Source organism: Phoca vitulina, unplaced genomic scaffold, assembly GCF_004348235.1.
Source record: "Phoca vitulina isolate PV1807 unplaced genomic scaffold, GSC_HSeal_1.0 scaffold21, whole genome shotgun sequence".
NCBI classification, from domain to species: Eukaryota; Metazoa; Chordata; class Mammalia; order Carnivora; family Phocidae; genus Phoca; species Phoca vitulina.
The window spans coordinates 8,795,889-8,808,973 of NW_022589724.1; the positions used below are offsets into that span (position 1 = coordinate 8,795,889).

At 42.4% G+C, this 13,085-nt stretch overlaps 1 protein-coding gene across 2 annotated transcripts in view; it reads left to right on the forward strand.

The window, feature by feature from the left end:
* The first annotated feature begins 8,164 nt into the window (after window positions 1-8,164).
* RAD23B (RAD23 homolog B, nucleotide excision repair protein) overlaps window positions 8,165-13,085 on the forward strand; it is a 39,718-nt gene continuing 34,797 nt past the window's right edge. Inside the window, exon 1 of one of the 2 annotated variants that reach the window (XM_032418298.1) lies at window positions 8,165-8,632. In XM_032418298.1, the coding sequence (XP_032274189.1) occupies window positions 8,567-8,632 (66 nt within the window). In that variant the 5' untranslated portion in view covers window positions 8,165-8,566. Of the gene's footprint in view, window positions 8,633-9,104; window positions 9,266-13,085 lie in introns of those variants that run through there. The other variant, XM_032418299.1, reaches the window with a different exon arrangement.

Genomic DNA, 13,085 nt, shown 5'->3' on the forward strand with positions numbered 1-13,085 from the left:
CTTCCACCATGTGAGGACACAGTGAATGAAAAGACTGCAATCTATAAACCAGGAAGTGGGCTCTAACCATGCACTGAATCTTCCAGTACCTTGATCTTGGACTCTCCAGCCTCCAGAACTGTGGGAAATAAATGTCTTTTGTTTATAAACTACCCAGTTTACAGTATTTTGTTATCGTGGCCCGAATAGCCTGACGGATACTATTAATAGAACTAAAAGGCAACTCACAGAATAGGTGAAAATATTTCCAGATCACATATCTGACTAAGGATTAACAACCAGAATACATAGAGAACACCTAGAATTCAACAACAAAAAACACCCCAATTCAAAAATGGGCAAAGGAATTGAATAGACCTTTCTCCAAAAAAGGTACACAAATGGCCATGAAGCACACGAAAAGATGCTCAGCAGGATTTGAATTCTTGAGAGGCAGAAGTGATTTGCCCACCACATTGGCAAAAAAAGGAAATTACAGAGCCTATTAAGTGTTGGCTCGGGCCAGGGGAAAGTGGTCATCTCAAACAGTGTTGATGGGAACATACATTGACATGGCAATGTGGATAGAATTTTGGTAGGACCTATTAAAAATACACAATCTCTACAACCCAACAACTTTACTTCTTTGCATTTTTCACAGAAAAATTCTTCTTCTTTTTTTTTTTAGATTTTATTTATTTATTTGACAGAGAGAGAGACAGCGAAAGAGAGAACACAAGCAGGGGGAGTGGGAGAGGGAGAAGCAGGCTTCCCACCGAGCAGGGAACCTGATGCGGGGCTCCATCCCAGGACCCTGGGATCAGGACCCAAGCCGAAGGCAGACGCTTAACGACTGAGCCACCCAGGCGCCCCTCACAGAAAAATTCTTAGACATGTGCACAGAGGAAGGAAACTGAAGCACAGGAAGATTAAGTAACTTGATCAGAGTCATCTCATAATTGACATGAGGGTTAAAAGTCAATCTATTAGGCATTTAGAAAAACACCTGGGCACATAATAAGCACTACTAATTGTATTTTTGCCATGAATTTTCTGTATAAACCTTTTATGCTTTTGCTTAATTGGATCACAATGCATTTTTTTCCAATTTGTGAGTAATTTATATATTAAGGATATTAAATTTGTCACATGTTGGAAATATTTTCCAGTTGGTTGCATGCTTGTTATTCTGTTTACATTGCTATTACATGATGAGGTCATGAAATCTTTATGTAGTCAATTCTATTAATTATATATAATTATATATATGTCTACATATAATTATATATATAGCTAGTTTATATATAAACTAGAAACTATAAAACCAATTTCATACAACAATAACTACACAAGAAAAGATGTCAGTGGGACAACTACTATCTAAACTTCAAACACTTTGGGTCCTGGGGCTCTTCTTAATTAATATATAGTGTAACAACTCTGCAAAACACAAGCGGGCATATATTGCAAAACCAGAAATAATCAACATGGGTCCATGGAAAAGGAACCCACACTTTCCATTTAAAGTTTAAAAAAGATGTTCTTTAAATGCTCTAAATAGAGTTTCTTCAGAGAAGCTCATAGAATTATATTAATTTATTCATAGTTTCCTTTATGACAAGATAACATTCTAATTCTAACACAATTTTCAGAACATTTGGCCAATACATAGACTATATAACTGGCTGTGGAAGAGAGAGCTGAAAAGATGCTGAGTCCCTGCATCCATCTCCCAGCCCACCCAGAGTTAATCAAGCTTCACTGCCTTCCTGAAGCCTGCCCCAATCCCAACACATCACACAGCTCCTTGCTTGTTTCTCCTAGTAATCTCTTGAGGGCAGAGACAGCACGAACTAGGTAGGGCCTGGCATATAACTGCTTCCCAATGAATACTGGAGGATAAATGATAATAAACTAATTAACAAATAAACATGATTTCAACAAAAAGCCAACTATGATTTTTAGCTCCAAAGACAAGTCAGGTATACTTGAAATAAACCCATGAATTAAAATCAACTTTAGCTGGAAATGAAAAAGCCTGTCAAATGAGAAACAGAATGTTGAGCTGGGAAAAACGCGAAAACAAAAGTACCAAAACTGTTTAAACATATTGGACTTTAGCAAAAGATCTATTTCACAATTTATTGCTAACAGTTTTCTTAGTCTTGCAAAACTAATGAGAAAATCAGTTCAAATGAGAAAAAGGAATGTTGGGGTTGTGTAAATGATACTGTTTAAACATAAAACATGTGAATGCCAGGCCTTTGCCCCACTGGCTGGGTGACTACACCATTAAATCAACTTTTCAAGTCATAGTTAGATAGATAGGCTGAGGAAAGTAGTTTTGGAAGTATTCATGTAGAGTGTATGAGAACTGAAATTTGAGAAGTTAAGAACCAGCTATATAGCTAAATGGCTTTCCAAAAGGTTGTAAACTCACTAGCAAACTATGGAAACATCTTTCCCACACACTTTTGGTATTTGGGGAGGTTACGGAGTCTTAATTGTTAATTTTAACACAAAAGTATCACCTTGTTTTAATTTGCTTTTATTCATGGGTGGCTCATTTTCCCTTGCATTATTAATTGAGTTCTGTTTCTGTTTCCAGGCACTTTTCCTGGTGCTTAAAGTATGTGAGAGAGCAAAGCAGACCAAGAGCCCTGTCTTCTAGCAGGGGAGACAAACACTACACAAGAAACACAACAGATAAATAAAGTAGCATGTTAGAAGACAGTAAGTTTAATAAGGGAAAAAAGGAAAGCAGGGTAGGGAGCATGAGAATGCTGGATGGGGAAGTGTGGGGCATTTTGTCATATTAATAAGTAGGATAAAGGGGTCAGGGATAGGTTTCACTGAGAAGGTGAAATTCAAACAAAGATTGGAGGAGGTGAAGGAGAGGGTTTATCTATCTACAGAAGGGTGTTTCAGGGAGACAACAAAAGACCAGGGTGGGAGTGGACCCGGCCAGTTCAAGGGACAGTAAGGAGTCCAGTGCAACTGGAACACAGTGAACTTGGGGAAATGCGTAGCTAACAAAGTCAGGAAAGTAATGAACAGGAGGAAGGGCATTGTAAAGACTTGGGATTTTACTGATTGAAGTGGGGAACCATTACAGGGTTTTGCGTGTAAATGAACTCATCTGGCTACTGTATTTAGAATAGACTTTAAGGATGCAAGTGTAGAAATATGATGGGCACGTGAACGGAGTGACCATGGTGGCAGAGATGGAGACTAGGCATAGTCTCTTGGCATGAACTCTCAGTAAGGCTGATCTAGTTACCATCACCTCTGAATATCTAAACTGCCAGAAATAGAGACCAGTATTGAATTCTCAGTATAGTACTATTCTTTAAATGATCAACCGGCCACTTAGTGGGAAGTTGACTGTGTTGGGCCATTTGCATACTGGAGGGCCAATTTGTTCTCACAAGAATAGACACTTATTCTTGGTGTAGGTTTACATTTCCTGCCAGCAGAGCTTTGGCCTGTATCATCATACAGGAGTTTACAGAGTACCTGATCCACAGACACGGAACCCCACCCATCATAGCCTCCAACCAGGGGGCCCACTTCACAATGGAGGTTTGGGAATGATCCCATGATCATAGGACCTGTTGGTCTTTTCATATACCACCCTTTCCAGAAAAGCCAATCTGAGAGAGCTTGGTGATGGTACAGCTGAACTACCATGTCTGAGGCAATACTGTGCAGGAGGGTTTCATTCTCCAGGATGCAATCTGCACACTGAATCAGAGAACCCTATAGGGCACTCTGTCTCCAGTAGGAAGACCAGTTGGGTCTAGGAACCAAGGCAGGGAAGCAGGAGTAGTTCCATTTACCACTCCCAGTGACCCACTGGGTACCTTTCTGCACCCTTGGAGGGGCACCCTACAGAAGCAATGACCTTGTATCAAGAGCACTACCAACCACAAAGAAGAATAAATTCCCTAACTTCACTCTTTTTGCTCATTCCTATGTCCTGCAAGGACTCCCCAGGAAGCCAGTTGTGGTAGTCCACATAGGTCAGCCTTCTTGGAACCAATTGCTGGGCAAAGAAGAGGGAAGAAAGAATGATGGGGAAAAGAATGAAAGCCATCTGGCACCATTCTCTGTAGCAACTCCATTTCTTCTGAGCACTACTGATCCTCTTCATGTGCTTTTTAAAAAAATACCACTTATCACCTGATAGATTAAAAATATCTTTGATTTTTAGTTCATTATCTATTTATCTACCATCCCATGAGAATATAAACTCCATGAGGGCAGGGACTTTGTTTTCTTCCCTATTGTATCCCCAACACCCAGAAGAGTTCCTGGCATGGAGAGTCTCAATAATTATCTGCTGAATGAATGGCTTGAAGTCTGGCATTTTTGCCCTAGTATTTTTTAAGTCAGTAGTTGCTACATCTCAGCTTGCTCATCTTCTTCCCTGAAATCATTTGACTGATTTCCAAAAACACAAGCAAAATTACCTGGCTTGTTCCCAAGTACTTGGAACCAATGACTCCCATCCATCTTTTTATCTTGGCCCAATAGCTCTTGGAGAAGCCCAAGGCCTATCCTACAAGGCCTTGCTCACAAGCATCCTCACCTCGGTGGCCTTTGTGTTGGGAGGGTCGGGGGTGGGGTCCTATCATCTGTCATGTGAACTATGAGACTCTAGGTAAAGGCAACTACGTCTAACAAGGAGGCATACAGCCGGTCCAACCTGAGCTATTGGGCCAAGAGTGGTTATGTCTGGCATACAGTTTTACCAGAAATTAAAAGAAAACAAAAACAACTTTTTATCTGAACACTGTACTTTAGAAAATGTATCAGGTGAATCTTTCAATTGGCATTTAAAATCTACTGTTGCCACAACTATTTGGGGGATACATTCTTGTACATACCTGAAATATGTCTAAAGACACTCAAAACAATTATTATTTCTAGGAAGTGGGCAGGGGGATTTATTTTCAATCGATCCCTTTCTATACTGTTTTTTATTTATTTTGCCATGAGCAAAAGATTTTTAAAATATATACACTAATATATAGAGAGGCATCTCTCACCTCCCTTTTTCTGCAGATGGATAATAGCAGTTGTAGCAGAAAAAAGTTTTAATATTATAACAAATAAAGTTATAATGAAATACATTTAATATTATAAAAATAAATGAATTCTAATTTAATTATAATAAATGAATTAAATTTATAATAAAACTATAATAAATTATAAAATGGTTTCAGATAGTTTCTTACAACTGTTTAAATTTCAACTAAATTGACTCATTTTAATTAAAGTGACTTCACTATTTTTTCAGCCAATGTATATTAAGCATTCACATTGTGCTAGACTCTAAAGATAACCATTCTGAACAAGATTGACATAACACTTGGTCTCATGGAGCTTACAACTGAGTTGAGGATTCAGTCAACATACACTACTGAGCACCTGTGTTCCAGGCACTGATCTAGGTGCTTGGGAAAGAGCCGTAAGGCAAGTGAGTTCCTCTCCCCACAAAGCAGAGAGGGAACTGAGTAGTAATGTGAGACAGACCATAAACAAGTTGAAAAATAGTAATTTCAGGTAGATCCATGAAAAAATTAAAGCCAGGGTAATGTTGTACCTATCTCATGGAGTTTTGTGGGGGCTCAAATGAGGTTGTCCTTGTAAAGTGGATAGTGCCTCACCTAAAGAGTTAATATTTATCATTTATCATTTCAGTTATTGAAGAAGTCCTCTCTAAGGAAGTAAAATATGACCTGGAATTTGAAAGATGAAAAGGAGTTAGCCATTTGAAGATGTAGGAAGAGAGAGTTTCAAGCTGAAGTGACCTCAACTGCAAAGTTCCACAGGTTAGAACCAGCTTAGCCTGTTTGAGGTACGAAAGAAAGGGAGGTGCAGAGGGATGACGGTGAATGAGAGGGAGAGAGAAGAAAAGAGATGAAGCCAGACAATTTGGCAGGAGTCAGATCATGTGTACTCTTCAAAGCCAGGTAAAGAGTTTGAACTGTATTCTAAAGTGTAATTAGGTATTAAGAATAGATGGGACATGATTTGAATTATGGCTGAAAAAGACTACTCTGACTGCTGGGGAGGCTGCTGGGGGAAAAGAGTAGAAGCGGAGAGACCAGTTGGGAGGCAGGTGAAGCATAATGATGGATTAGCCTAGGGTTGGTGAATTAGAAATGGTGAAAATGGCTGAATTTGGGATGTATTTTGGAGAATAAAATTGACAGGACTCGATAATGGATTACATGTGGTGGGTGAGGAAATAGGAACAGAGGAGAGATTTACCAGGGATGATGACTAGATTTCTGGTCTGAGCACCTGGGTAGATGGTGGTGCCATGAACTAAAATGGGGGAAAACTGGTAAAGGGGCAGGTTTCATGGGGAAGAGAGGTCCAGAGAAAAATCAATGGTTCTGTTTGGCCATGGTAGGCCTCAGCGCTTGTTATACTCTAAGTGAAGGTATTATATAGGTAACTGGCTAACTCTATCTACAGCTAAGGGACAGGTCCAGGCTGGAGGTATTTCAAAACAAAGGACAAGAAGAGATCACCTGGTGACCAACAGTAGACATACAGAAGTGCAGAGAGCAGAGGATTAGATATTGAATTACAATACAGGGACATCTGTGCTGTGAAAGGGGAAATGCCAGGTTAGTGGAGAGGGAAGTTGGTCAGGGAAAGTTCCATGGAAGGATTATACCTGAGCTCTTAAATACAGGAAAAACCAAGCAGTGACACTGTATCAGTCAGGATGATGGCACAAAGATGTAATTTGCAATTGGTCACATGGTTAGTGATCTAACTGTAACTTTCCTTTTGAATCACCTTATGTCAAATGGTACCTTAATAAGAGGCAGAATAGCCCAGCACCTAGGAGCACATGCTCTAGAGTCATTCTGCTTGGGTTAAAATGCTGGATCTGTCACTTACTAGATGGGTGACTCCAGGCACATTACTCAGCATCTCTGTATTCCACTTTTTTTATCTGTAAATGGGCATACTACAAATAGCTAACTCCTTATGCGATTCTCACTGTTCCTTGTCTTTATATACATTATTCAATACCCCCCTCCAATAATCAATGGAGTTGAGTGCTATTATTATTCCTACCTTACTGATGAGGAACTGGAAACACATTTACCCATTCCACTAATATTTATTGTGTGCTTGCTGTCAGACACGTTTCTCCATGCTAGAGATACATCGGTTAACACATCAAAATCCTCGCCTTTGTGCAGCTTCAGTCTGGGGCTGGGAGGAAAAGATGACAAAGATAATAAATATCTGTATTATATGGTAACTGGAGGATGATAAATGCTATGGACATAACAGAATAGGATAATGGAGCTAGGGAAGCTGCGGTTTTAAGCCGAGGATCAGGATAGACTTCACTGAGAAGGTGACATTTGAGCAAAGATTTGAAGGAGTTGAGACAGTGAGCCACCCAGCCATCTGGGTAAAGAGGACTCAGAAGCGGGTACAGCAAGTGCAAAGGCAGGCCTTTAGGCGGGAGCAAGTGCCTAGTACCCACCAACAACCCCAAGAGCCAGGGAGAGGAGGGAGATGCGGTGAGGCTGGGGCTATGTATCCAGTTCCAAGAACTGTGACTTTGACTTCTCCGTGACAGGAGCCACCGGACAGTTCTGTCCACGGAGGAGTGAGAGAACTTGACCTCCTCTGTCCGTCCTTCTACTTAGGCCCAAGGTCCACCTAGGCAGTCCGGCACTGGGGTCTGTACTCTCAGGAGTAAAGAATCAGAGTCGCCACCACAAAGGCTCATCCACATAGAAAGCTCCCGGTAAGCTCCGGCCCAGTACCGTGGTTACCACGAGCCTTTCTCTTAAACCCCGCCCCAACCTACCGCCCTCCAGTTTCCCCAGCTCCAGATTTCGGCATCCATTTAGCGCGGTCTCCACGTAGCGCTTCCCCGGCTACGGGTTGCGCAACTCAGGGAGCCGGGAGGAGTCTGGACGTAGGCGGAGCAGCGGCAGGCGGGAGAACGCCCCGGCTGCAGACGCCACAAGGAAGCCCCGAGAGCCCTCCAGACGCCCACTGACTGCGTCTGCGCACGCCCGATCCAGGCCACCGACATTCCAGAGCCGCAATCCGCCCCGCCCCGATTCCGGGGCGGAGTTCTTGGCCGCGCCTGCGCACAGCCTCGCCGCACCCTACGCCTGCGCGGTTCGCCAGCCCGTTCCCATCCCCCAGATTTTTTCGGGTGGGGGAGGGGGCGCGTCTCGGCGAGTCACGTTGATGGCGGCCACCAGCCTGTGGTGAGCTAGCGGATTCTCTGCTTGTCTCGCAGAGCCCCTCGTGCCTCCTGCAGACTCAGTGGCCGGCGCCGGGCGCGTGAGGAAGCACGGCGGCCAGAACTCGCGAGGAAGGCCGCAGTCGCGGAGGGAGCGGCGCGGCCCGGGCCCAGGGCTGGGGGAGAGGCCGCTCCGCAGGGCGAATGTGACAAACCCCCACCCCCACCGCCTTCCTCCCTAGTGCGCGAGGAGCGCGGGCGACCCCGGGGCCCCGCCAGGCCACAGACCCCGCCCAGCGGCCAGCACCCGGAGCAGGCCCGGCAGCGGAGCTGCGCCCCGGCACCATGCTGGTCACCCTGAAGACCCTCCAGCAGCAGACCTTCAAGATCGACATCGACCCCGACGAGACGGTGCGAGCGGCGCGGAGCGTGGGGCCGGGCGGGGCGGAGGCGGCCGCGCGCGGGCCGCAGGGAGCGCGAGGGGCCCGCCGGGCCTGGGCGGGAGGCGGTGCGGCTGTTCTGTGCCCTGGGCCCGGGCCTCAGCCCCGGAGCAGGGCCCGGCAGCGCGGCCGAGCGGGGAGAGCCCTCAGCACACCCGGGAGCGCGCGGCGAGCGTAGGGCTTGGGCCCCGGGCGCTGAATAAGGCCTCCTGGTTCTGGGCACGGGCAGGGCCCGGGGTCCCGGATCTGGCGGTGTGCGGCCCACCCGAGCCTTCGGAGTTGGCCGCGGGCTTTGTGGCAGGAGTAAGGGGAAGCGGTGGCCGGACGCCGAAGCCCTGGTGGCAGATGGCGTGGAGCACACGGCCGCGGGGCACAGGAGGCCTGGGCCTGAGAAGCTCTCGGTAGTGGGGCCGGGGGGGAGGGGAGGTCAAGGCTTCGTTGATGATGGTAGTCGGCCTTTATGGGTCCTTAGGTGCGGGAGGGAGATGTAGGCGTCGTCACTACCCGAGGTGGATCCGGTTAGGAGCTAAAGTCTAGGACGTGGTAACTGGAGAGAATGAGCTTTAAAAAAAGATAGCCGGTTCCGTCAGCCCCAGAGTGAAAGGTGAGTGGTGAGTGGAGAGGGGTGTTGAAAATGAATGATTTGCCCCCTCCTCCCCAGAATTGGTGACCCTTTTATTCGCATATGCTATCTTGAATCCTGTAGCCGCAGTTCTCCCGCCACCGAGCCCACACCCACACGTAGATTGCACTTCCAGGCCTCTTTGGTGGTGAAGATTTTTTTGTGTTAGAGCCCTTCATATCCAGGCTCAAACTCACCTCCAGATTAAAGACTCCTCTTGTGTTATAAGTCCTGTAATGTAGGTACTTACCCTGCACTCTTCCCCCAGCCCCCAAATAATAGCATTTCGGGGGAGAAAAAAAGAAAATAAAAACTTTGAATCTTTTCTGCAGTTAAACCCTCGAACACTTCAAAAGTCCACGTGGTAGATTTTCGTGCCATCTTCTGTATTTGTGACTGCAAAAGAGCCACTGTGTTGAAGTCAGTACAACTTTATGCCAAGAATCTAAATATGCCACCGGTGTACATCAGCTTTTCTTTTGGAATTGTGGTTCTGTATATCATTAAGATTGTCATGTTTAGTTTAAACCAGCTGCTTTCTGCCCATCTATATTAAAAAATAGTTGATTCTGGCTTTGGTGGAGATCAGGGGTCTTGGTGTTAAATAGATCAGTTCCATTTGTGCCTCTGTAACTTATTTGCTATGTACCTACCTGCCTTTCGGAGATGTGAGGATTAAATGGTATTTAATTGGTGGTCAGTAAATGAAATCAGTGGTTAACGAACAGATACCTTTGGGTGAGGATATAGTGTTATGTTTTACCTGTCTCATTTAATCTGAAGTTTTTTGTCTCTTCAGTTATTTAAGAAACATAGTTCCCAATCTTTTTGGAACTGTGGCACAAAATAATTTTATTGCAAGAATATGTAGAAGTATGCTTTGTGATAAATTCTTAAAGGTACAGGAGATAGCAATTATAGATGAGAAACTTTTCAGTGTCCTCAGAAGTAATTGACAATGCCCTGTGGATTGATGTAATTAATAGAAGTCAGATTTTTCTTGAATTTTTCTTTATTGCCAAGTGTGTACTAATAAGTTAAAGGATGAAAGTTTAAAGTGCAACTGTTTAATGTTCTCAGACAACACTTTTCATAAAATGTCTATTTGACTTTGGTTCTTTGCAGTAATATTGGTGCGGCAGGAACTTTCCCAGCTTACGGTATTCAGAATTAACTCCAGAATTATTGAAACCTAAAGGAGTTTTTGTAAATACCTGTGGGTTTATTGAAGTTATGCAGTAACTTTTCTACAGCTCCACTGAATGTTCTATGATATTTGGATAGCTCTTTCGGCACTTCGTGCATTGATTATCTTAGAGCCAATATTGTATTTGTATATACTCAATATATTTGTTGTTTACTGGTTTATTTCTAAGGAATATCTTGAGTTACAGGATTTATAAATATACTTCTAAAAGTGTATTTTCCGAAAGACCATTGTTACAGAAAGTGACTTCAGCTTCTTATTCCTATTTGTCTAAATATATTTTTGTTCTTATTTATATAAATATAAAAACTAACATTGTTAGTCTGGAGCAAGAAATGAAGACAGGAGCATTTACATTAAAATGACTTGTAGGATTTCTTTTTTTTTTTTTTTTTTAAGATTTTATTTTTAAGTAATGGTCTACACCCAATGTGGGGCTCTAACTTACAACCCAGAGATCAAGAGTCCTGTGCTCTACGGGCTGAGCCAGCCGCCCCTTGTAGGATTTCATTTTAATGGACTTAAATTTCAGAGATATTTATAGTGGGTTTTTTTGTTTTGCTTTTAAGGTTTTATTTATTTATTTGAGAGAGAGAATGAGAGAGAGAGAGCACATGGGGGGGGAGGGTCAGAGGGAGAAGCAGACTCCCTGCTGAGCAGGGAGCCCAATTCAGGACTCCATCCTGGGACTCAGGATCATGACCTGAGCCGAAGGCAGTTGCTTAACCAACTGAGCCACCCAGGCGCCCTTTAGTGGTTTTTTGAGTATCTATTTTGGATACAGTATTTAGGTAAAATTTCTGTAAGAAAAGAAACAATGAAAGTTAAAATAATATAAGGAGACTCTAAGTGTCCTGTTGTGAAAATTTGTTGTGAAAACTAGGTAACCAAGGATATTAGAAATAGATCTAAAATAAAGAGGAGAAAATAGGATTTTAGTGAGACCTGTAGGGAGTTCCACATAAAGTGAAGAACAGTTTTTGCTCTCAGAGACCTTGATTTTGGCTCCTCAAAGGTTTGTCCTTGTTTGATTTTTACCTAGAAGGAACTAAGAAAATTAAGTAACTTGAAGTGGCCAGCATAGAAACTCTGGTGAGCTTGAGATGAGCAGGAACAAAAATGAATGCAAGAAAAGACTGAGATAAGAGGAATCATGGGAGTGATTCATTTGTTGAACATGTGTATGTTTAGCGGTCTTTTGAGTGTCAGCACTGGAGGAGTACAGGCACATGTGGAATGTGGTGGGTCTTTTGGGAGCCTTATTGACCTAGTAGCTCAAAAGCTATAGAGCAGATGTACAAAGTGGGGAAAGCAATGGAATTTGTTTTTATATTGTTCGTGTTTGCTTTAGTTTTTGAATGCTGAAAGTCCTCTCCCCCTTTTTCAGCTACCAAAATTTTCTTAACACTTACTAGCCATTTTGTATCATTTACTTGACCATTCCCATGCACCACCTTTAGTGTAATCAGTGCAAGTCTTTTTACTGTTAACGATAGTAATCTGTCTCCTCTTATAGTCAAACAATACAGAAATAAAATGAGAAGGTTGGATGGGAAGACCATTGCTAAAAGAGAATATTCTTAATTGTGTGGTTTTATTTTAAAGACATTTTTTTATTTAAAAAAATTGGAGAAATTTAATCTATATAAAGCATTCTGTGATGTCTAATAGACTACTACTTGTATAAAATTTTAAAAAATTCTGAAAGTTGGTGATGTGATGGATGGACATATAGAGGAAAATGGAGTACACAGTTTTTTTAAAGCTCAAATCCAAAGGCACTTAATTTCGTTTTGCGATTACTTCAACCCTTAATTAAGAACAAATATATTAAAAAACAAAAATTGAGATGATTGTAATACATTGCAGGTTTTATTGTATCACTAAAAATGATGACAAGAAAGAGTTATGTGATACTCAGATTTAATTCTTCAATATGCTAACCCTTGTCACTGTTGTGTGCTTTCAATAAGTGGAAGAACAATAGTAAGTGTGAGATTAGACTTTAAATGAAGAAGCTGAAATGCAATTATAATAGTACGTAAGTGACATCAAAGCTATTGTATGTATATGTTGGAATTTTGGATAAAAGAACTGTAAAGATATAGTAGTTTTAATTATAGAAAGCACATTTAGTGTACTGTAATGTGTAAAGAAATACCTTGCTTTGTGGTTTATTTGTATAATATTGGTGATTATACTGTAAAATATTGTTTAGTACTTTTTCTGTATATGGTATTTGTTAGCCGTCATTTATTAGCAACTTGTTCCTGTTGTGGTTTACTGTATTTTAATATAGTTGTGCTGGAGATAGTACTTTATTATAGAAGTTTCCTAGATTATTAACACATTCAGAGTAATAAATGTATTAAAATACTGTATTACAGGGGCATCTGGGTGGCCCAGTCGGTTGAGGGTCTGACTCTTGGTTTTGGCTCAGGTCATGACCTCAGGGTTTGGGATGGAGCACCGAGTTAGGCACTGTGCTCAGAGGGGAGTCTGCTTGAGATGCTCGCTCTCTTTAAAGCAAATAAATAAGTCTTTAAAAAACTATATCGCAGAGATGAAATGAAGGTTTCTTGGCATATTGGTAAA